This window comes from Nerophis ophidion, linkage group LG03 (genome assembly GCF_033978795.1).
Source record: "Nerophis ophidion isolate RoL-2023_Sa linkage group LG03, RoL_Noph_v1.0, whole genome shotgun sequence".
In the NCBI taxonomy this organism is placed as follows: domain Eukaryota; kingdom Metazoa; phylum Chordata; class Actinopteri; order Syngnathiformes; family Syngnathidae; genus Nerophis; species Nerophis ophidion.
The window spans coordinates 83,147,185-83,172,475 of record NC_084613.1 but is presented as its reverse complement, the minus strand read 5'-3'; the positions used below and the strand labels follow the sequence as shown (position 1 = coordinate 83,172,475).

The following is a 25,291-nucleotide window of genomic DNA, read 5'->3' as shown; positions in this document are numbered from 1 at the left end:
GTCAATTGAAAAGTAGCTCACCTGAAAAAAAAGTGTGAGCGCCCCTGTATTAGGCCTTAAAACAAAACATGCATTCCAAAAAAATAAATAAAGTGCATTAAAGTGGATAAACCAACAACAAATGAATTATTGTCCTTTTGGCAAAAGTCTGCTTAGCCACAGTAGATATGCTAATAATGTAAACAGAAGGCTCAAGTAAACCTCAATAAGTGTGTGCTTGTAACCTCATACACTTATACAGGTACACAACATATCCCAACGTCACTGCACGTTGGTTGATTGCGTCACCGCGTCAAAAAATTGCGTCACACGCCACTATTCGGCCTTGTTTTTAACTCATTCCACCGAAGGCCGAATGTGGCTTTTTTTGCCAAATTCGGCCGAATATATTCGGTTACCGATTAATCGGTGCATCCCTAGAACATACTGTAAAGGTACAGTATGTTTCGGGCTATAAGTCAGTTATTTTTTTTCATAGTTTGGCCGGGGGTGCGACTTATACTCTGGAGAGACTTATGTGTGAAATTATTAACACATTACCGTAAAATATCAAATTATATTATTTAGCTCATTCACATAAGAGACTAGACGTATAAAATTTCATGGGATTTAGCAATTAGGAGTGACAGATTGTTTGGTAAAGGTATAGCATGTTCTATATGTTATAGTTATTTGAATGACTCTTACTATAATATGTTAGGTTAACATAGCAGGCACCTTCTCAGTTGGTTATTTATGCCTCATATAACGTACACTTGTTCAGCCTGTTGTTCAATATTCTTTATTTATTTTAAATTGCCTTTCAAATGTCTATTTCAAATGCGACTTATACTCCAGTGCGACTTATATGTGTTTTTTTCCTTCTTTATTGTGCGTTTTCGGCCGGTGCGACTTATACTCTGAAAAATACGGTATATGTTTCCCCCCCGGATTTTTAAGATAAAAAAAACACTTGCAAGATGTGGCTCGCCTTCAAAGCTCTCTAAAACATGTGGAAAAGTACAAAAGGATGGGTTGAACAATGCTTTGGTAAAGTAATAAGAGATGAGGTGCAACGTATAGTCCTTTACGTTTTAGGATGGCTGACGGTCTTTGTTGACTTCTTTTTTGAATGTCCGTGGTGGGCAGATCAAAGGTGAGTTTATAGACACCGACCTCTATTTAATAATACAACTCTAAAATTTGACAACCAAACAATTAAACAAGGTGACTCGGTAAAAAATCTGGGTATTATCTTTGACCCAACTCTCTCCTTTGAGTCACACATTAAAAGCGTTACTCAAACGGCCTTCTTTCATCTCCGTAATATCGCTAAAATTCGCTCCATTCTGTCCACTAAAGACGCTGAGATCATTATCCATGCGTTTGTTACACCTCGTCTCGACTACTGTAACGTATTATTTTCGGGTCTCCCCATGTCTAGCATTAAAAGATTACAGTTGGTACAAAATGCGGCTGCTAGACTTTTGACAAGAACAAGAAAGTTTGATCACATTACGCCTGTACTGGCTCACCTGCACTGGCTTCCTGTGCACTTAAGATGTGACTTTAAGGTTTTACTACTTACGTATAAAATACTACACGGTCTAGCTCCATCCTATCTTGCCGATTGTATTGTACCATATGTCCCGGCAAGAAATCTGCGTTCAAAGGACTCCGGCTTATTAGTGATTCCTAAAGCCCAAAAAAAGTCTGCGGGCTATAGAGCGTTTTCCGTTCGGGCTCCAGTACTCTGGAATGCCCTCCCAGTAACAGTTACAGATGCTACCTCAGTAGAAGCATTTAAGTCTCACCTTAAAACTCATTTGTATACTCTAGCCTTTAAATAGACTCCCTTTTTAGACCAGTTGATCTGCCGCTTCTTTTCTTTTTCTCCTATGTCCCACTCTCCCTTGTGGAGGGGGTCTGGTCCGATCCGGTGGCCATGTACTGCTCGCCTGTGTATCGGCTGGGGACATCTCTGCGCTGCTGATCCGCCTCCGCTTGGGATGGTTTCCTGCTGGCTCCGCTGTGAACGGGACTCTCGCTGCTGTGTTGGATCCGCTTTGGACTGGACTCTCGCGACTGTGTTGGATCCATTATGGATTGAACTCTCACAGTATCATGTTAGACCCGCTCGACATCCATTGCTTCCCTCCTCTCCAAGGTTCTCATAGTCCTCATTGTCACCGACGTCCCACTGGGTGTGAGTTTTCCTAGCCCTTATGTGGGCCTACCGAGGATGTCGTAGTGGTTTTTGTGTTGTGGTTTGTGCAGCCCTTTGAGACAGTAGTGATTTAGGGCTATATAAGTAAACATTGATTGATGATTGATTGATATTGTCCAAGGTTACGCCCAGGTAATTAAAAGTGTCAACTGTTTTAACTGTTTGTGTGTTTATGATGATGGGGTGCTAAGGTGACTATGATTTCCAGATAACTGGCTGTGCATGACTCTGTGAAATGTTTGACTGTGTTATGATGCTTGTTATTACATCTAGCTGTTAAACAAAACGAGAAATGTGGGCTAATACTTTACAGATTGGTGTCCTATCACATAGTGTTGCGTATCCATCCATCTTCTTCCACTTATACGAGGTCGGGTTGTGGGTCAGCAGCCTAAGCAGGGAAACCCAGACCCTTCTTTCCCCAGCCACTTAGTCCAGCTCTTCCCAGGCCAGCCGGGAGACACAGTCTTCTCAATGTGTCCTGGGTCTTCCCCGTGGCCTCCTACTGGTCGGACGTGCCCTAAACACCTCCCTAGGGAGGCGTTCGGGTGGCATCCTGACCAGATGCCCGAACCACCTCATCTGGCTCCTCTTAATGTGGAGGAGCAGCAGCTTTACTTTGAGCTTCTCACCCTATCTCTAAGGGAGAGACCCACCACCTGGGGGAGGAAACTCCTTTCGGCCGCTTGTACCCGTGATCTTGTCCTTTTGGTCATAACCCAAAGCTCATGACCATAGGTGAGGATGGGAACGTAGATCGACCGGAAAATTGAGAGCTTTGCCTTCCGGCTCAGCTCCTTCTTCACCACAACGGATCGATACAGCGTCCGCATTACTGAAGACGTCGCACCGATCCGCCTGTCAATCTCACAATCCACTCTTCCCTCACTCGTAAACAAGACTTTGAGGTACTTGAACTTGTGTTGTGCATTACAAACTCAAAAGCCATTCAGGTCGTGACGCGGAAACTAGCTTCAACAGAGTAAGTTTCTCTGTGAGCAAGGCGATGTAGCTAGAAAATAAGTTCCTCCGTGTGTTTGCAACAGCTTGTTTGTTATACAGGTTACAGAATGTAAATAAAGTATTTCTGGCAGTTTTAGGACGTCTTTTTTCATATTGATTTACAGGCAGAATGGAATGTTGTTAGCCTACTAGAATGAGCCAATTATTAAAAATTAGAATCTAAAAAAAACCTAATAAAAATACATGTGTTTTTGTCTCTCAAAGACTGAACAATAAGCAAAATTACAAACAAGTACAGTTCCCCTTTAATGCAAAGTTACTTAAATGATACAATTTTTATTGAAGTAATTAACATGAGCGTGTCATGTGACTGTCCGAGAGAGAACGCACCAATAAGAGCCGAAATGAACACAGAAAAAAGGTACACAGAGTGGTAAAGCGAGCCCCAAATCCCTGCTTCTGACTAGACCAGGCCTGAGCAATTATTTTGACTCAGGGGCCACATTTAGATGAAAAAATATGCCTGGGGGCCTGTATATCTATTTTTATGAACACTAATACAACACCTTCCAATGTCCGATTGAATGCTAAAAACTTTATTACAGACCGCCTTAAAAAATGTAATGGAATTTTTTTTTTTTTTATGAAGGGCGAAACACTGAATATTGACAAAATATGAACATCACACCCCCTTTCGATCGACACATTTTACAATCAAATGAAACGCAACAAAAACAGTGAAATATGAACGCGAAAGGTACAAAATAAACACACCTACAATCTGATACGCCCTTATGAGGGCTCTACCGAGGATGTCGTTGTGGTTTGTGCAGCCCTTTGAGACACTAGTGATTTAGGGCTATGTAAATAAACATTGATTGATTGATTGATTGATATATCACTAAGCTTTAGAACTTTGTTGTGAAAATCTCCTTCCGCGTCTGTGGAAACGCTCCCCACCCACACTGCTTGGTGCCTCGTCTGAGCTGCTGTGACGTAGATTACCATAGTAACTAATTAGATGACCATAGTAACTAATTAGAGGACTATAGTAACTAATTAGATAACCATAGTAACTAATTAGATGACCATAGTAACTAATTAGATGACTGACCATAGTAACTAATTAGATAACCATAGTAACTAATTAGATAACCATAATAACTAATTAGATGACCATAGTAACTCATTAGATAACCATAGTAACTAATTAGATGACCATAGTAACTAATTAGATGACCATAATAACTAATTAGATGATTATAGTAACTAATTAGGTGACCATAGTAACCAATTAGATGACTGACCATAGTAACTAATTAGAGGACTATAGTAACTCATTAGATAACCATAGTAACTAATTAAATGACCATAATAACTAATTAGATGACCATAGTAACTCATTAGATGACCATAGTAACTAATTAGGTAACCATAGTAACTAATTAGATGACTATAGTGCCTAATTAGGTAACCATAGTAACTCATTAGATGACCATAGTAACTCATTAGATGACCATTTGTAACTCATTAGATGACCATAGTAACTCATTAGATGACTATAGTAACTCATTAGATGACTATAGTAACTAATTAGATGACCATAGTAACTAATTAGAGGACTATAGTAACTAATTAGATAACCATAGTAACTCATTAGATGACCATAGTAACTAATTAGATGACTGACCATAGTAACTAATTAGAGGACTATAGTAACTATTTAGATAACCATAGTAACTAATTAGATGACCATAATAACTAATTAAATGACCATAATAACTCATTAGATGACCATGGTAACTAATTAGATGACAATAGTAACTCATTAGATGACTATAGTAACTAATTAGATGACCATAGTAACTAATTAGATGACTATAGTGCCTAATTAGATAACCATAGTAACTAATTAGATGACCATAGTAACTTATTAGATGACCATAGTAACTCATTAGATGACTATAGTGCCTAATTAGATAACCATAGTAACTCATTTGATGACCATAATAACTAATTAAATGACCATAGTAACTAATTAGATGACCATGGTAACTAATTAGATGACAATAGTAACTCATTAGATGACTATAGTAACTAATTAGATGACCATAGTAACTAATTAGATGACTATAGTAACTAATTAGATGACCATAGTAACTCATTAGATAACCATAGTAACTAATTAGATGACCATAGTAACTAATTAGATGACCATAGTAACTAATTAGATGACCATAGTAACTCATTAGATGACCATAGTAACTAATTAGATGACCATAGTAACTCATTAGATAACCATAGTAACTCATTAGATGACCATAGTAACTCATTCGATGACCATAGTAACTAATAAGATGACTATAGTAACGAATTAGATGACTATAGAGACTAATTAGATGTCCATAGTAACTAATAAGATGACTATAGTAACTAATTAGATGACCATAATAACTAATTAGATAACCATAGTAACTAATTAGATGACCATAGTAACTCATTAGATGACCATAGTAACTCATTAGATGACCATAGTAACTAATTAGATAACCATAGTAACTAATTAGATGACTATAGAAACTGATTAAATGACCCTAGTAACTAGTGTATCATGCGAAAGCGCAGATTCCAAGCATTGAGATACTTTGTATATTTTGGGGGTCGGCAACCACGGCTCCTGAGCTACATGCGGCTCCCTAGTCTGTCTCAGGAGCTTTTCCAAAACTGTATCAAAAATGGGAAAAGATGAGGGGGTAAAAAACATGTTTTTTGTTTTAATATGGTTCCTGAAGGAGGACAAACATGACACAAACCTCCCTAATTGTTAAAAAGCACACTGTTTGTATTAAACATGCTTCAGTGATTTGAGTATTTGGCGAGCGCTGTCTTGTCCTACTTATTTTGGCGGTCCTTTAACTCACCCTAGTTTGTTTACATGTATGACTTTCTCCGACTTTCTAGGACGTGTTTTATACCACATCTTTTTTTGTCTCATTTTGTCCACCAAACTTTTAACGTTGTGAATGATTGCACAAAGGTGAGTTTTGTTGATGTTATTGACTTGTGTGGAGTGCTAATCAGACATATTTGGTCACTGCATGACTGCAAGCTAATCGATGCTAACATGCTATTTAGGCTAGCTATATGTACATATCGCATCATTATGCCTCATTTGTAGCTATATTTGAGCTTATTTAGTTTACTTTAAGTCCTAACAATTCAATTTATATCCCATGACACACTATCCGAATGTAATATGGCTTTTAATTGTTTGCGGCTCCAGATTTGTTTTTGTATTTTTGGTCCAATATAGCTCTTTCAACATTTTGGGTTGCCAACCTCTGGTCTAGTTCAAGACTTACGGGTCATTACAAAACATGACTGCACATTATAATGGCAGCTACACTTTCCATCTGAAACATCTAAATAAATTATTTGGGAATGTCCAGCGGGCCAGGTTGAAAAGCTTAACATGCCGCATGTAGCCCTAAATCACTAGTGTCTAAAAGGGCTGCACAAACCACAACACAAACCACTATGACATCCTTGGTAGGGCCCACTTAAGGGCAAGGAAAACTCACACCCAGTGGGACGTCGGTTACAATGATGACTATGAGAAACCTTGGAGAGGACCGCATATGTGGGCAAACCCCGCCCCCTCTAGGAGACCGAAAGCAATGGATGTCGAGCGGGTCTGACATGATACTGTGAAAGTTAAATCCATAGTGGATCCAACACAACCGCGAGAGTCCAGTCCAAAGCGGATCAAACACAGCAGCGAGAGTCCCGTCCACAGCTGAGCCAGCAGGAAACCATCCCAAGCGGAGGCGGATCAGCAGTGCAGAGATGTCCCCAGCCCACACACAGGCGAGCGGTCCATCCTGGGCCCCGACTCCGGACGAGCGGCCCATCCTGGGTCCCGACTCTTCATCCATGGCCATCGGACCGGACCCCCTCCACAAGGGAGAGTGGGACAGAGGAGAAAAAGAAAAGAAGCGGCAGATCAAGTGGTCTAAAAAGGGGGTCTATTTAAAGCCTAGAGTATACAAATGAGTTTTAAGGTGAGACTTAAATGCTTCTACTGAGGTGGCATCTCAAACTGGGGGAGGGCATTCCAGAGTACTGGAGCCCGAACGGAAAACCCTCTTCTCAATCTTATTAAACGCACCAAGTCAAATCAGCTCTGTTATTTTTCCAATATCCACACAAGAATGTGTGGATATCCTGCGACACTCAAAGCAGATGCATTTCCAACAATAAAGTCAACGAAATCTACAATATTGGAAAATAGACCACCACTGAATCTGCCCGAGTGCGAGCTATTCAGGGACGACGGCAGTCTCTTCCGGCAGACGTGCGAGGTAAACCCTCTGGATATGATTTATGCCACTTCTTTTTCTGTCTCATTTTGTCCACCAAACTTATAACGCTGTGCATGAATGCACAAAGGTGAGTTTTGTTGATGTTATTGACTTATGTGGAGTGCTAATCAGACATATTTGGTCACGGCATGACTGCAAGCTAATCGATGCTAACATGCTATTTAGGCTAGCTGTATGTACATATTGAATCATTATGCCTCATTTGTAGCTATATTTGCATCCAGCCTTTCCCTCCACCCACATTTAATGCCAAACAAACACATACCAATCGTTGGTTAGAATGTAATCGCCAAATTTGTCTTCGCTTTCTCCCTTGCCGCTGGCTCAATAGCTTCAGTTTATTCTTTAATTTAGTTTTGGCTACCTGCCTCCACACTCCAACCATCCGTCTCAACACATGCGTAATCTGTTGAATCGCTTACGGCGCTGAAATCAGAGTCTGAATCCGAGCTAATATCGCTATACCTTTCTGCGCTATCCGCCATGTTTGTTTCTGTGTGGTCATGCTGTGACGTCACAGGATAATGGACGGGTAGTTATAACGACGATTAAAATCGGGCACTTTGAAGCCGTTTTTCGGGATATTGCGTGATGGGTAAAATTTTGGGCAGAACTTCGACAAATAAAATAAGCCACCGGGAACCGATTTTTATTGGTTTTAACCCTTCAGAAATTGTGATAATGTTCCCCTTTATCAATCAATCAATGTTTATTTATATAGCCCTAAATCACAAATGTCTCAAAGGACCGCACAAACCACTAGAGACTACGACATCCTCGGAAGAGCCCACATAAGGGCAAGGAAAACTCACACCCAGTGGGACGTCGGTGACAATGATGACTATGAGAATCTTGAAGAGGACCACAAATATGGGCAACCCCCCCTCCCTAGGGGACCGAAAGCAATGGATGTCGAGCGGGTCTAACATGATACTGTGAAAGTTCAATCCATAGTGGATCCAATGCAGCCGCAAGAGTTCAGTTCAAAGCGGATCCAAGACAGCAGCGAGAGTCCCGTCCACAAGAAACCATCCCGAGCGGAGTCGGATCAGCAGCGTAGAGATGTCCCCAACCGACACACAGACGAGCGGTCCATCCTGGGTCTCGACTCCGGACAGTCTGTACTTCATCCATTGCCATCGGACCGGACCCACTCCGCAAGGGAGGGGGGGACAGAGGAGAAAAAGAAAAGAAGCGGCAGATCAACTGGTCTAAAAAGGAGGTCTATTTAAAGGCTAGAGTATACAAATTAGTTTTAAGGTGAGACTTTAAACATTTGTTTACAGCAAACTAATTTTCCAGACTCATCTTGATAGTATTAACAACTTGAAAATGACCTGTCCAAGGTATACTTCTGATAAACACTTCTACCAGCGATTAATTATGACTTAATTACGGACAAACGATTAAATATTTTAAACATTTGAGCGCCCTAGTCTCAACTAGAGCCGGGCGATTATAGAATCATGATCGTTGCTCGCGATTAATTAGTAATAATAAAAATAAACCTAATCAGTGGGCTAGTGGTTAGAGCAGGGGTGTCAAACTCAAATACAGAGAGGGCCAAAATTTAAAACTGAACAAAGCCGCGGGCCAAGGTTGAACAAATTAACCTTTTGGGTGGTAGCGTGTATTGTAGCGTCCCGGGAGAGTTAGTGCTGCAAGGGATTCTGGGTATTTGTTCTGTTGTGTTACGGTGCGGATGTTCTCACGAAACGTATTTGTCATTCTTGTTTGGTGTGGGTTCACAGTGTGGTGCATACTTGTAAGAGTGTTAAAGTTGTTTATACGGCCACCCTCAGTGTGACCTGCATAGCTGTTGACTAAGTATGCTTTGCATTCACTTATGAGTGTGTAAAAGCTGCTTATATCATGAGGCTTGGCCGGCACACTGTTTGTATGGAGGATAAGCGGACGTGACGACAGGTTGTAGAGAACGTTAAAAGGCATTGCCTTTAAGGCACGGCCCCCAATATTGTTGTGCGGGTGGAAATTGGGAGATGTTCACGAGAATGGTTGCCCAGGGAGATTTTCGGGAGGGGCACTGAACTTCGGGAGTCTCCCGGGAAAATCGGGAGGGTTGGCCCGCCTCTGTATAATACCGGCGGGCCAGCTCTAATGTTAATTTGATATTGCCTCAAGGGCCAAATGAAATTACATGGTGGGCCAGAGTTTGACACCAATGGGTTAGAGTGTCCGCCCTGAGATGGGTAGGTTGTGAGTTCAAACCCCGGCCGAGTGATACCAAAGACTATAAAAATGGGAGCCATTACCTCCCAGCTTAGCACTCAGCATCAAGGGTCGGAATTGGGGGTTAAATCACCAAAAATGATTGCCGGGCGTGGCACCGCTGCTGCCCACTGCTCCCCTCACCTCCCAGGGCGTGATCATGGGTGATGGGTCAAATGCAGAGAATAATTTCGCCCCACCTAGTGTGTGTGTGTGACACACAGGTACTTTAACTTTAATTTGAGTTTGATCACAGTGATCAGCTGTTTGCATATTTCTTCTATGAAACATTGCGGAACTGGGGGCTGTGTGGCGCATTGGAAGAGTGGCCGTGGCAGCAACCTCAAGGTTCCTGATTCGATCCCCACCTTCTACCAACCCCGGCATGGCCGTTGTGTCCTTGAGCAAGACACATCACCCTTGCTCCTGGTGGGTGCTGGTTAGGGCCTTGCAAGGCAGCTCCCGCAATCAGTGTGTGAATGTGTGAATGTGGAAAAAGTGTCAAAGCGCTTTGAGTACCTTGAAGGTAGAAAAACGCTATACAAGTACAACCCATTTACCATAATTTACCATAACTGTCTGTCAGAAGTTACCGCAGTAGAAAACAGCAGGGAAGCAACCATGCTGGGTATAATCCTGCATGGAACAATCCACCCCACCTTTATTAGAATAGATAGAATAGAAAGTACTTTATTGATCCCTGGGGGAAATTCAGCACCACAGTTCGCTCCAAATAGACAATAAAAAATAATCCATCCATCCATCCATCTTCTTCCGCTTATCAGAGGTCGGGTCGCGGGGGCAACAGCCTAAGCAGGGCAACCCAGACTTCCCTTTCCCCAGCCACTTCGTCTAGCTCTTCCCGGGGGATCCCGAGGCGTTCCCAGGCCAGCCGGGAGACATAGTCTTCCCAACGTGTCCTGGGTCTTCCCCGTGGCCTCCTACCGGTTGGACATGCCCTAAACACCTCCCTAGGGAGGCGTTCGGGTGGCATCCTGACCAGATGCCCGAACCACCTCATCTAGCTCCTCTCGATGTGAAGGAGCAGCGGCTTTACTTTGAGTCCCTCCCGGATGGCAGAGCTTCTCACCCTATCTCTAAGGGAGAGGAGGAAACTAATTTCGGCCGCTTGTACCCGTGATCTTATCCTTTCGGTCATGACCCAAAGCTCATGACCATAGGTGAGGATGGGAACGTAGATCGACCGGTAAATTGAGAGCTTTGCCTTCCGGCTCAGCTCCTTCTTCACCACAACGGATCTGTACAACGTCCGCATTACTGAAGACGCCGCACCGATCCGCCTGTCGATCTCACGATCCACTCTTCCCTCACTCGTGAACAAGACTCCTAGGTACTTGAAGTCCTCCACTTGGGGCAGGGTCTCCTCCCCAACCCGCAGATGGCACTTCACCCTTTTCCGGGCGAGAACCATGGACTCGGACTCGGAGGTGCTGATTCTCATTCCGGTCGCTTCACACTCGGCTGCGAACCGATCCAGTGAGAGCTGAAGATCCCGGTCAGATGAAGCCATCAGGACCACATCATCTGCAAAAAGCAGAGACCTAATCCTGCGGTCACCAAACTGGAACCCCTCAACGCCTTGACTGCGCCTAGAAATTCTGTCCATAAAAGTTATGAACAGAATCGGTGACAAAGGACAGCCTTGGCGGAGTCCAACCCTCACTGGAAATGTGTTGCCGGCGGTAAGTCGAATAAAAAATAATATATATTATATAAGGGGCTTCACGGTGGAAGAGGGGTTAGTGCGTCTGCCTCACAATACGAAGGTCCTGCAGTCCTGGGTTCAAATCCAGGCTCGGGATCTTTCTGTGTGGAGTTTGCATGTTCTCCCCGTGAATGCGTGGGTTCCCTCCGGGTACTCCGGCTTCCTCCCACTTCCAAAGACATGCACCTGGGGATAGGTTGATTGGCAACACTTAATTGGCCCTAGTGTGTGAATGTGAGTGTGAATGTTGTCTGTCTATCTGTGTTGGCCCTGCGATAAGGTGGCGACTTGTCCAGGGTGTACCCCGCCTTCCGCCCGATTGTAGCTGAGATAGGCGCCAGCGCCCCCCGCGACCCCAAAAAAAGGGAATAAGCGGTAGAAAATGGATGGATGGATATATTATATATATAAAATATATGAATAATATATATTCTACAGATATAGAATGATCGTGATCCTGTGTGTGTGTGTTTGTGTACGCATGCGTGTGAAAGTGTGTCCGTGTGCGTGACCATCTCAATCCAGTCGCGAAATTCAGTTTCCTCACATTGTAATGAATGTGCAATCAGCATTGTGCCTCTTCCCCTACTTACACAGCTGCAAGTGCAGCTCAGAAGAACGAAATAAAGAAAGATGACTAACACGAGCATGGAAGTAGAAACATTTCGAAGGCGCAGCAACTTTAGTGACAGGCTTTAGTTTCACCATCTGCTGCAACTTCCCACTAATCCTGCCCTGAGTGCGGACTTGCAGGCACTCGCAGGAGTCTTTATTAGTCCCGACTGGGAGGATCAACACACACTAATTTAATCTAAAAAAGGGAATTTTGTATCTAAATATTTTTCAATCAGACTTTTTGCTTATGTGTCTGCAAAGATTCCTCCCCTCTGATGTAACATGTACTAAAAAAAACCCGCAAACAGACACTTTGTGTTCAAATCGGCAGCATGGCTCGGTTGGTAGAGCGGACGTGCCAGCAACTTGAGGGTTCCAGGTTCGATCCCCGCCTCCGCCATCTTAGTCAATGCCGTTGTGTCCTTGGGCAAAACGCTGTACCCACCAGCTCCCAGTGTCACCCTCACGGGTTTAAATGTAGCAGAAATAATGGGTTTCACTATTTGAAGCGCTTTGAGTCACGAGAGAAAAGTGCTCTATAAATATAATTCACCCCAAAAAATATTAATAAGACTTACTGAAATAATCATTAAACGTGTTTTATGTGTTGGTACACATTTTACAGTCCTTCAAATTTTAACTGCACTTTGATGTATTTTCCTTCAATATAAGATACTGAGTGTGATTGACGTCTGCCTGTCTGTGTTGGCCCTGTGATGAGGTGGCGACTTGTCCAGGGCGTACCTCGCCTTCCACCCGATTGTAGCCGAGATAGGCTCCAGCGCCCCCCGCCACCCCTAAGGGAATAAGCGGTAGAAAATGGATGGAAATGGATAAGATACAGTATTTGAGTTTTAAAAATAACTCCACAATCTGGGTCACCGCTTGTTGTTTGCCAAAGCACTGATGAGAAGCACTGATGTATACAAGTCAATAAAGAATACAAATAATTTAGTATTTGAAAGTGTTTAGTAAATGTTAACTTGAAATAAAAGTCTTGTAGTATTTACTACACCAATTATACTGCAGAATGCATTTTTTGGATGATCAGCAAAATAACAAAATAACTTTGAGAGAGAAATAAGTTGTGAATTATATTTTATATAGCGCTTTTCTCTAGTGACTCAAAGCGCTTTACATAGTGAAACCCAATATCTAAGTTACATTTAAACCAGTGTGGGTGGCACTGGGAGCAGGTGGGTAAAGTGTCTTGCCCAAGGACACAACGGCAGTGACTAGGATGGCGGAAGCGGGAATTGAACCTGCAACCCTCAAGTTGCTGGCACGGCCACTCTACCAACCGAGCTAAAATGTACCAAAAAAGAAGCAAAACCGTGGCCCTAAAAACAGGTAAGAACCGGAGTGCGGGTTACCTATACTGTTACCTTTAGTAAGAACTAGGGATGCACCGAAATGAAAATTTGTGGCCGAAGCCGAATAAAATTTAAACGCTTGGCCGAAGGCCGAATACCGAATAATGAATGCAGTTTTTCATTATTTTTTTAATATCGCATAAATAGCCTATAATAAATATTTAGACATGTTTTTCAAATAAAGTAATTTTTTATTGAATATTGACATTTTTTTAATATTCCAGTAGCCTTTGCGTTTCAAAAAAAGCACAAAGTTTTTCATTTATATTAGGCCTTCAAACAAAACATGCATTCCGAAAAAAAAAAAAGTGCATTAAAGTGGATAAACCCACAACAAATGAATTATTGTCCTTTTGGCAAAAGTCTGCTTAGCCACAGTAGATATGCTAATAATGTCAACAGAAGGCTTCAGGTAAATCTCAATAAGTGTGTGCTTGTAACCTCATACACTTATACAGGTAGCCTACACAACAGGCTAATAATGTAAACAGAAAGCTCAAGTAAATCTCAATTAAGTGTGTGTTTATAACCTCATACACTTACACAGGTAGCCTACACAACAGGCTAATAATGTAAACAGAAGGCTCAAGTAAATCTCAATTAAGTGTGTGCTTGTAACCTCATACACTTATACAGGTAGCCTACACAACAGGCTAATAATGTCAACAGAAAGCTCAAGTAAATCTCAATTAAGTGTGTGCTTGTAACCTCATACACTTATACAGGTAGCCTACACAACAGGCTAATAATGTAAACAGAGGCCCCACTAAATCTCAATAAGCGTGTGCTTGTAACCTCATACACTTATACAGGTACACAACATATCCCAACGTCACCGCACGTTGGTTGATTGCGTCACCGCGTCCAAAAATTGCGTCACACGCCACTATTCGGCCTTGTTCTTAACTCATTCCACCGAAGGCCGAATGTGGCTTTTTTTGCCATATTCGGCCGAATATATTCGGTTACCGATTAATCGGTGCATCCCTAGTAAGAACAATGATTTATATAAAAAGACAGTATTCAGCTCGATCAAACATGTTGGAAATGTTTGTTACAAGACACTGCAGTAGTAAACAGGAGGGATGCAACCAATGTTCCCTCTAATATTTCATGTGTGTGAGCAAAGGCAAAAACACCCTGAGCGGATTAGCTTGGTTGGTAGAGTGGCCGTGCCAGCAACTTGAGGGTTGCAGGTTCGATTCCCGCTTCTGCCAACCTAGTCACTGCCGTTGTGTCCTTGGGCAAGACACTTTACCCACCTGCTCCCAGTGCCACCCACACTGGTTTGAATGTAACTCAGATATTGGGTTTCACTATGTAAAGCGCTTTGAGTCACTAGAGAAAAAGCGCTATATAAATATAATTCAATTCACTTCACATTCAGTGGAATACACACGTGCACACTGTGGCCATCACACCTGTCTCAAACCTGACATGATTTAAATGTATTATTATAATCAAGTGACAGCAGTCATTTTCATCAGATTATGTTCTAATATAGGGCTTCACGGTGGAAGAGGGGTTAGTGCGTCTGCCTCACAATACGAAGGTACTGCAGTCTTGGGTTCGATCCCAGGCTCGGGATCTTTCTGTGTGGAGTTTGCATGTTCTCCCCGTGAATGCGTGGGTTCCCTCCGGGTACTCTGGCTTCCTCCCACTTCCAAAGACATGCACCTGGGGATAGGCCCCTCCCACTTCCAAAAACATGCACCTGGGGATAGGTTGATTGGCAACACTAAATAGGCCCTAGTGTGTGAATGTGAGTGTCTGTCTGTGTTGGCCCTGCGATGAGGTGGCGACTTGTCCAGGGTGTACCCCGCCTTTCGCCCGATTGTAGCTGAGATAGGCGCCAGCGCCCCCCGCGGCCCCAAAAGGGAATAAGCGGTAGAAAATGGATGGATGTTCTAATATAAGTGATTTAGCACACTTAAATATATAGTTTTTTTATCAGCTATGTACTGTAGTATTTTATGCCTGGGTGGGGGTCCTGATTTTGAAAGATTGTGCACCCCTTTGAGAGATCACATTTACCGTATTTTTAGGACTTTGAGTCGCAGTTTTTTTCATAGTTTGGCCGGGGGTGCGACATATACTCCAGAGCGACTTGTGTGAAATTATTAACACATTACCGTAAAATATCAAATAATATTTATTTCATTCGCGGAACAAACCAAGAAAATGTCAGCAATCGTCACAAACACGTCAACCAATAAGAATTCGGCGGGGGAGGGTCACGGCAGAAGTGCCCTGTGGGTCACGGAATGCTAACTGCTATATGCTACTGCAAGGGTAGGGAACCTATGGCTCTAGAGCCAGATGTGGCTCTTTTGATGACTTCATCTGGCTCTCAGATAAATCTTAGCTGACATTGCTCAACACAGGGCTGTCCAAAGTGCGGCCCGCGGGTCATTTTTTAAAAAGGCCCCGACACATTTTAAGAATACAAAAAAAAAAATTTAAAAACATAAAAAGTGGTATAAAAGAGCAAACGGGTGAAATGTAACAAGAAATTGTTGCAATGCTTACTCTTATAACACAAAGCTGCCATGCAGGCTGTTTCTTTAAAAAATAATAATGAATCAAAATCAATGTCATTTTGAATTATTGACCTATTCAAGGCTTCGATTACATCACATTAAATATTCCACTTTGAGATATTTTTTGGGGAAAATGTTGCATATTTTGTGTTTTACCATATAAAAAACTGAGCTGTTTTTTTTTTCTAAAGAAGGGCCTAAAACAAACAAACAAAACAAACAACAATAAAACTTAAAATTGACGGATATATCTGAAGTTGATCTCGAGATTATTGTGCTAAAAGTAAACGGTAAATAAAATGTATAATTTATTTTTTAACACTTTAATAAGTAGGACACTTTTGGATCCCCTATTATTTTAGTGTGATTTGTTTTTAAGTGTCATTGCTCAAAAAATAATAATGATTCAAAATCCAAAATTAAGGCTCCAATTATTATATAATCTCAAATATTCCGCCTAAAAAATTTATTGGATGAAAATATTGCATATTTTCAATCAATCAATCAATGTTTATTTATATAGCCCCAAATCACAAATGTCTCAAAGGACTGCACAAATCATTACGACTACAACATCCTCGGAAGAACCCACAAAAGGGCAAGGAAAACTCACACCCAGTGGGCAGGGAGAATTCACATTCAGTGGGACGCCAGTGACAATGCTGACTATGAGAAACCTTGGAGAGGACCTCAGATGTGGGCAACCCCCCCCCTCTAGGGGACCGAAAGCAATGGATGTCGAGCGGGTCTAACATGATTTTGTGTTTTTTCCTTTTTTTTTCTAATGTTGATCTAGAGATTTAAAACTTGCATAATAATACAAATTCTAATACTGAATAATGACACATTTTTAATATTTTTTTTTGACCAAAACCCTTTGGGGTCCCCGGGATTATAACTGAGTGGAAGCCTAAATGTATAATTTTTATACATATATTGTATTGGTTTTAAAAATAAATATTATGAAAATGGCCCCCGCTTGCTCTGATTCTTCAGTGTGCGGCCCTCACTGGAAAAAGTTTGGACACCCCTGGCTTAACACGCTAATTATGAATAATTCCGCTAGCAATCACAGTGCTAAAAATAACGTTCAAAATATAAAACATTCTCATGCATTTTATCCATCCATCCGTTTTCTACCAGACTTGTTCAAGAAGTCGCATTAATGGCAAAAAGTATTGGATTTATTATTGGTTAACTTCAGCATAAGAATGTTATTAACAAGAAGAGGAGATTTATTATACTCTAAACATGTTGGTCTTACTTAAAAATGCACACATTTAGTTGTATTCAGAGTTAAAAAATATTACATGACTCTCACGGAAATACATTTTAAAATATTTGGCTTTCATGGCTCTCTCAGGCAAAAAGGTTCCCGACCCCTGTTCTAGAAGGTCATAGCTATTAAAATGGATTAATTTCATCGTTGGCGGTAACTTATAAAAACTGAGAAAGGCTGAACAAAAATTGGACCGAAAAGAAAATCATGTACTGCAGATTACAAGCTGGACGTAGTGAAATATGCAGCAGAAAACGACAAGAGGAAGTGGCGCATACCTTTGGAGTTGGCAGAGTTGTTTAGAAGCGACATTGAGGAAGAAGATTTTATGGGATTTATCGATTAAGAGTGACAGATTGTTTGGTAAACGTATAGCATGTTCTATATGTTATAGTTATTTGAATGACTCTTACCATAATATGTTTCGTCAACATACCAGGCACCTTCTCAGTTGGTTATTCATGCCTCATATAACATACACTTATTCAGCCTGTTGTTCACTAGTCTTTATCTACTTTAAATTGCCTTTCAAATGTCTGTTCTTGGTGTTGGATTTCATCAAATAAATTTCCCCCCAAAATTTGACTTGTACTCCAGTGCGACTTATATATGTTTTTTCCCTTCTTTATTATGCATTATCAGCGAGTGCGACGGATACTCCGGAGCGACTTATAATCAGAAAAATACGGTAGTTCCCCTTAAAACAGGGGTGCCAAACTCAAATACAGAGTGGGCCAAAATTTTAAACTGAACAAAGCCGTGGGCCAAGGTTGAACAAATTAACCTTTTAATAGGGACCCAAACAAGTTTTGCATTGAATATTGAACAAGCGAGACTTATATAAATTTATAGTGACATGCAAAATCGAGTTTCAAATAATACTAATAATTCAAAAATAGCAATGGCATATCAAATCAAATTTAAATAGAAATATTTGCAGCCTTCTCAGGTAAATATCAAAATAAACCTTTCCCACGGGCTAATAATACATTCTTATATTGTAGCGTCCAGGAAGAGGTAGTGCTGCAAGGGGCTCTGTGTATTTGTTCTGTTGTGTTTATGTTGTGTTAAAGTGCGGATGTTCTCCCGAAATTTGCTTGTCATTCTCGTTTAGTGTTGGTTCACAGTGTGGTGCACATTTGTAACAGTCTTAAAGTTGTTTATACGGCCACCCTCAGTGTGACCTGTATGGCTGTTGACCAAGCTTGCATTGCATTAGTGTGTGTGTGTGTGTGTGTAAAAGCCACGTATATCATGTGACTAGGCCGGCACGCTGTTTCTACGTAGGAAAAGCGGACGTGACGAAAGGTTTTAGAGGACGCTTGAGGCAGTGCCTTTAAGGCACGCCCCCAATATTGTTGTCCAGGTGGGAATCGGGAGAAATTTGGGAGCAAGTATGAGTATTAGCGGTGAATGCGGTGTTACAGCTACACCGCCGCTGTATAATACCGGCGGGCCAGCTCTAATGTTAATTTGATATTGCCTCAAGGGCCAAATGAAAATACACGGCGGGCCAGAGTTTGACACCCCTGCCTTAAAACATTCACATGTTGCATTCCACTAACTTTGTCTGTAAAATAAATATTTGTAGGAGCAATTCTTCAATTTAGTAACAACATTTAATGATGAATATCCAAAAACTAACATTCTTAATAAATGGCAGTAGAATAAGCACACATTTGATTTAAGAGTCATAGTGTAACCACCTGGAATTTACACCCTATATGTAGTGTTGGAGTTGTCCTACTTTTTGTGTGGCCTTAAACGCATCAGTGGCAAATTGCCATGAGTGTATGTGTTGGTGCAGGTGAGAGCTGCTGTTGATAAAACAGATGACAAGGACTTGCTTCGGCCTTGGATGGTACGGTAGACAATTACCAATTTTGCTAGATAGAAGTTGTGTAGAGGCGGAGCCAGCAGTCCAACAGCGAGGACGGGCAGACCGAAGCCCGGTCCAAGATGGCGGCGAGGAGGCGGGGACGGCAAGCAAGCAGCGAGGCGGGGCGCGCCGGGATCGACGCCAAAATTATTATCAGGTGTGTGGACTGCCCAGCTGGGCCCAATTAAGTAATCCTCTCGAACTGTGTAAAAGGGCGGCAGCTGTAAACGTCGGGGAGAGAGGGAGAGAGAAACCAGAGCCAACGAGAAGAGGATGCTAAGCGAGAGCGACAAAGAGCTCAAGGAAGAAGACGACGCACGAAGCTGAAAAGCCGGGGCGGAAGAGCCAGCAGCGAACGGCAAAGCTGGAAACCAACCCGGAAGAGACTTTGTTTTTGAAAAATAAAAAGTCTAAACCTGCTCACCAGAATGTCTTTCCTTGGTGGTCCCTGGAACCCACACGACAGCAAGCAACTGTCACAGAAGTATTTTACAATTTTTTTTGGGTGTGGTTATGGCCTACAAAACAATTTCGCTAAATAAAAAGGGATTGATGGAATTCCTGTCCTCCTTAAAGAGTCTCGGCAGACGTTACAATAATCAAACAGTGTTGACAAACTTTGTTTTATCTATTGTGACCGCCTTTCGTCACCTGTTATTCACAGATGCATTACAAAATCTTAAAAAAAAAATTGTTATGTGTTTATTTTGTTTAGAGTGGGATTTAATTTAGTGCGCGGGATAGCGTTGCTGTGTGCAGAGGAGGCGTGAGCAGTGTGCAAATTGCGCAGGCAGGCACTTAAGAGGTAACGTTGGATGCAACAGTACTCGCTGTAATCCTGCACGGTACATTCCAAATTTAATTTAAAAAGAGAAGTGATATAAATCGAGATCGGATGATATGAAAAAATGAATCGTGATAATTTTTTTTCTGCCAGTCTCAACTGAACTTGAGTTGAATCGGAGTTTGCATTGTTTCCATGCCAAGAAGCAGCTAGCGGTCTCCTGTGTCAAACCTTGATGGTGGGGAATCCCTGCTGTGTGCGGTCTTTGACAGAACCTCGGCTGCCCTCGGTCAGATAGCGAGCTCTGTGCTGGGTTTCAGGTTGCACCAGGATATGTAATTCTTTCCCATTGCTCCTTGGGGGGTACTGGGTAAATAGCGAACCACCCTTCACTGCCGTGCCCGGCTCAAGAGAGCTGAGAAGAAGCATAAACCACAAGATGACATTAATATGACAAGTTATTGTTCCATTACTGTACGCAACTTGAGGACTTGGAAACCCACCCGGTCATGGGACTGGTCTTGTCTGGGCCCAGTTGGGAAAGGACAAAGTGAGGTGCCTTGGCACTGTCGGCATCAAACACATCCATGCTGTCCTCAGGGGGAGCAGCCTTTGGGCCAGGTCGTTGGCGAGGGGTTCGTTTTCTTGACTTGCGGGGCACCTCCGTGTTGTCGTTGTAGGAGAAGGAGCTGACTAAGCTAAAGTTGGAGACGGAGTCATCAGCCCACATGCTGTTTTGACTTTGCTCAGAGTCTGGGCCCGGCGCTCCAGCTACGGGGGGCTCTTCTAGGCAGGACATCTGACTATCATCAAACAGGTCCTCAGGTGGCGGGGATATGCTTAATACGGGCCTCCGCTTTGATGGGGTGTTCTGAGGCTGCTGAACTCCTAGCCCTGACAAGACAGCTGACCCAGCATCTCCTGCTGCGGCGCTTGCTCCACTGTTGCTCCTACTAGTAGCGGACACAGCTCCTTCCATGACTAGGACTTCTGAAGCTATCGCTCCATCCCCTCCAGTAGAGTGAAGATGCTGGGGGGCCTTATGGTGGTCTGAGGTCAAAGAGGCGGGGCCAGTGGATATGATGCCAGAGCACGGTGGTGCTCCCATGGCCAAGGAGGTGGAGGCGGAGGGGCTGGAGGTGGAAGATGAGGCATCTGCAGTAGTATACGAACAAATGAGTTAGTAAGGTTGTACAGCACAGAGCAGGCTAGCAGTCCCACTCAAGCAGCTGAATTTGAACTGATTTCCCCTCTTCCCAACTGTAATTTCAAGAATGTTATGGGCCCTATGCCCTCACGAAGCATGCGAGAGCTGTCAAGCATTGATCAAAAATTCTGAAGTTAAAGTTGAGAAGGGTGCTTACTATAGGTCCCACAATGTTTTGATTCCTAGAAACCCTTTCTGTAATAAATCAATGTGAGAAAACTGACATGCTTTGTTTACAAAAACAAAAGCAAGCTACAAAAAATGGTAACATACACATTGCCAGAAAGAAACATAACAAAATCTGGTCAAAACTTTCATGTACAGCCCAATTTGCAAGCTGGTAAAGTGGCGTCAAATTAAATTTGCCAGGGTTACCAGGGTTATATTACACTTTGTGCAATGTGCATTCAGTAGTCAAGTATTTTGCGCATGCCAATTGGAAGATTTTGTTGGGACTGAGCGTAGCCATAGAGACGGAATAAACAAGCCTCTGACCTATGGAGCAGTGAACTGCAGACCATTTTATATGCAGACACTCCCTGCCTCAGAGGGAACTTCCTGCAATAAAAATGAGACAGCCAATGAGCAACAAGAGAGCTGATCATTCAAGACTCAACTTCTGTCAATCAGTAAATTGGGTAACTTAAAATTGTGAAGAGAGCCCTGTTTTGTAGTGTCGACTCTACATTTTGAAGCATTCATGAGGCTCCTCATCCTCAGAGGGACTTTACAGCATTCATGCTTCCGATCAGCACTGCTTAGGGTCGGGATAGAAAAAAAGATGCATTAAAAGTGTAGCTCTCTCAAAAACTTTGTTGACCAGTTTGCTCTTTAAAATGCAATTTCAGACTAAAATCGTTCCCATTTATAACTCACGTTGGCTCTCCTGAACCATGATCCAAGATCAGATTACATGAATTTGTTCAGTCCAATCATTTCTAGGGGCAACTTCACTATTTCATTTAAATCCATCCATTCTATGGCAGCTTCTAGGATTGGTGATATGAACGAACCTTCCCTCATTTTAAACAAAGACCACACACTTTCAAAAAGGTTTGAAAGGTTCTAAAGTGAGGTGGTGTCTGAAATATTAGCACATTGGCACAAATCACTCTTAACTAAATGAAAAAAGCCTAACAAACAAATGCCCGAATGAACCGTTATTCCGGGCCACAAGCAGTGTTTGGATCTGCAGTGCCAGGTGATTCTGCATTGATGTTTCACTGCAATGTGAGCACTCGTCATGTCCTTATATTGTTTGAAGCAAGAAAGACTTAGGTGTGTTTCATATAAGGTCCTCATATTTTCTGAACCAGATTAGTGTGTGTAAGAGTGGTTGACCCAAATATTTCTTTTCAACTGCCCAAAAAAGCCAGGAGACAAAAAACATTAGGCACAAGCATCGGATGAAAAGACGTGCAGCAAAACGTGAGTGAAAAGACAAAGACTAAAGTGTGTTAGAATCCGGTCAGTGCAAAAACACAAAACAAAAGAACTACAACATCCTTTTATTTGGTTTAGGAGATGAAATGATGCCCAGGAAGTAAAGCAAATAAAACCTCAATCTTCTTTTATAGTGGCAATGCCCTCAGAATCAACCAAAGAATAGCTTCACCATTTTAGTGGGTCACGAATCTTAAAAATGTGTTGCTTAGTTGAAAAATGTCACGAGTGAGAAGGCTGCCCTTTACATAGCCAGCCAGCGAGACAAAAAGAGGACAAAAGCCAAGAAGAGCCACAAGCAGCCCTAGAGACCACCTGAATGTTTCTATTGAAATAGTCTTTACTTTCTTTGAAATAACTTAAAAAGATTGGCATTTGTTGCCAGAAAATAACGCTGAAGAATCACATGGTTGAGATGGGAGAAGCATGTGCACATTGCAGTGTGGAATTCTGGATGAACATGACATCCTCCACACAAAGACCAACAGTGTGCAAGCCCCTGTTGCTCCCACTGCAAAGTCTGTAACCGTGTTGAAAAAGGGATTGTCAGTAAAACACACTTTAGTCTGATCTCAGTTACTGGTGAAAGGGTGAAGTTGCCCCCCTATCACCGATTGAAAGGCATGTTTCTTCCCCCACCCCCACCTTCCAACAAGGTATTAGGAAAACACTTTGGCTAGTCGGCCCTGATCCCAGATCATGGTTTTCATCGGCTGGTTTGTTGACTCACCTGAAGCCAAGGCTGCCGAGGGAGGAGGCCCCGCCTCTCCCCCGCTCTTCTGGCTCATGGCGGCTGGGTCGGTCTGGGCGGACGACTGCTGGAGCTGGAGCTCTTTGGGGAGGAGGTCATATACAGACTCTGAAATACAAAACAAGTGGGGTGTGTTATGTTTTAAGAAGGACCACATAGCTAGCTGCCCCTCTCATTGTTGGTGGTAAAGCTTGTAAAAGTGTTGGGGCAATGAGGGAGTCCGAGTGAAACACTAAAACTGAGGACAAAAGGGAATCACGACCATGACACCTACAGGAACTGCAAATCTTTTCTTTGCAGCTACAACAGCTTCCATTCTTATGGGATTGCTAGGAATGTGCTCATTTGACCCAAATCGTTTTTGTGAGAAATGTTGCTGTGTTTCTTCTCAACACTTTCAGTTTTGAAGATTGCACTGAGCTGGGTGAGGTATTGAAAGTAAATCTTTACATATGGGGACAACATTTTTAGTTTAAGGCTGCTGTACGTCACAGTCAAGTGGATGCTTAGATGGGGCTTGTGTTTGATTGTGACAGCCCTCCTCCTCCTTCAAACCTTCAGGACAAGCACAGAGAAGAATAATAATGACATGGCCCCGTTTGAAGTGATTTTTGTTTTTGCACAACTCCTTAAACGCTGCTTTGCATCCGTTTTTTAATCCTTTAATTCACAAAGATCTCTACTGTGGGTGGAAATGTACTGTGGGAATAATGTGTTGAAGATTGGGCTGGGCGATATATCGATATAGTCGATATATCGCGGGTTTGTCTCTGTGCGATATAGAAAATGACTATATCGTGATATTCGAGTACCATATTTTTCGCAGTATAAGTCGCACCTGCCGAAAATGCATAATAAAGAAGGGAAAAAAAACACTGGAGTATAAGTCACATTTTTGGGGGAAATTTATTCGATAAAACCCAACACCAAGAATAGACATTTGAAAGGCAATTCTAAATAAATAAAGAATAGTGAACAACAGGCTGAATAAGTGTACGGTATATGACACATAAATAACCAACTGAGAACGTGCCTGGTATGTTAACGTAACATATTAAACAATAAGATATAGAACATGCTATACGTTTACCAAACAATCTGTCACTCCTAATTGCTGGAGTTCAGAGACGTATTTCCTGAGCTTATAAACATAATAAAAAGGGGAAAAAAAGGTTTTGTGATGTTAAAAAAATATCAATGTAATGGTTGTAGTATCAACTGGATACAGTTCTTGTACTGGAAATCGTTGCAATCGATATCGGTGTAGACCAGGGGTGGGCATTACGTCGACTGGTCGATCTCGGCGGGTGTGTCAGTCGATCTCAAGCCAGGCATTAAAAAATAGACATAAAAATGAGCAATCATCAATCATACCAAGACTTCACTTTCGTCAGTTGTTTGACATTCTCGGCACCCGAGGATCTTGTGAGATGACGCTGGCTGCTGCGAGCTCATATTTAAGAAAAAAAATCACTAACAGGGCGGACGCAGAGAAACACATTTTATTTCTAGAGACTCCGTACCTACTGTCAAAACTCTAAAGACCGACTGCACAGTTCCTGTCTTCACCATAAAATACCTGTTTCATCCTGCCTGTGCTAACAAAATAAGAGTCTCAGAAAGCTAGCGTGCACAAGCTGGCAAGCTACGGAGTTTGATGCCAATGTATTTCTCCCCCGCCCTCAGCGACCGCTTTCTCACTTGCTTGCCCACCCGAACAGTCACTGACGTCACTCACCTGCTGCCAGACATTAAAGGGCCACACACATATGCTACTCTCATAACAAAGTGTTTGAAAACGAGTATGCAAGTTGGACAAATGAGATGCAAAAACCAACCACTTTCATGTGGTATTGGACAGAAAGGAGGACTTTTTTTTTCCTCCATTTGAAAATGCGGACGTTATCAGCACCA

General features: G+C 42.3%; 1 protein-coding gene across 5 annotated transcripts in view; it reads right to left on the bottom strand.

The window, feature by feature from the left end:
• nfat5a (nuclear factor of activated T cells 5a) overlaps positions 1-25,291 on the bottom strand; it is a 90,163-nt gene that overhangs the window by 7,359 nt on the left and 57,513 nt on the right. For 2 of the 5 annotated variants that reach the window (XM_061896223.1, XM_061896224.1), the window contains exons 2-4: positions 23,357-23,485; positions 20,480-21,131; positions 20,208-20,391 (exon numbers count right to left, since the gene is read on the bottom strand). In XM_061896223.1, coding sequence (XP_061752207.1) covers positions 20,208-20,391; positions 20,480-21,131; positions 23,357-23,485 — 965 coding nt within the window. Of the gene's footprint in view, positions 1-20,207; positions 20,392-20,479; positions 21,132-21,678; positions 21,941-23,356; positions 23,488-25,291 lie in introns of those variants that run through there. The other 3 variants (XM_061896227.1, XM_061896225.1, XM_061896226.1) reach the window with 3 other exon arrangements.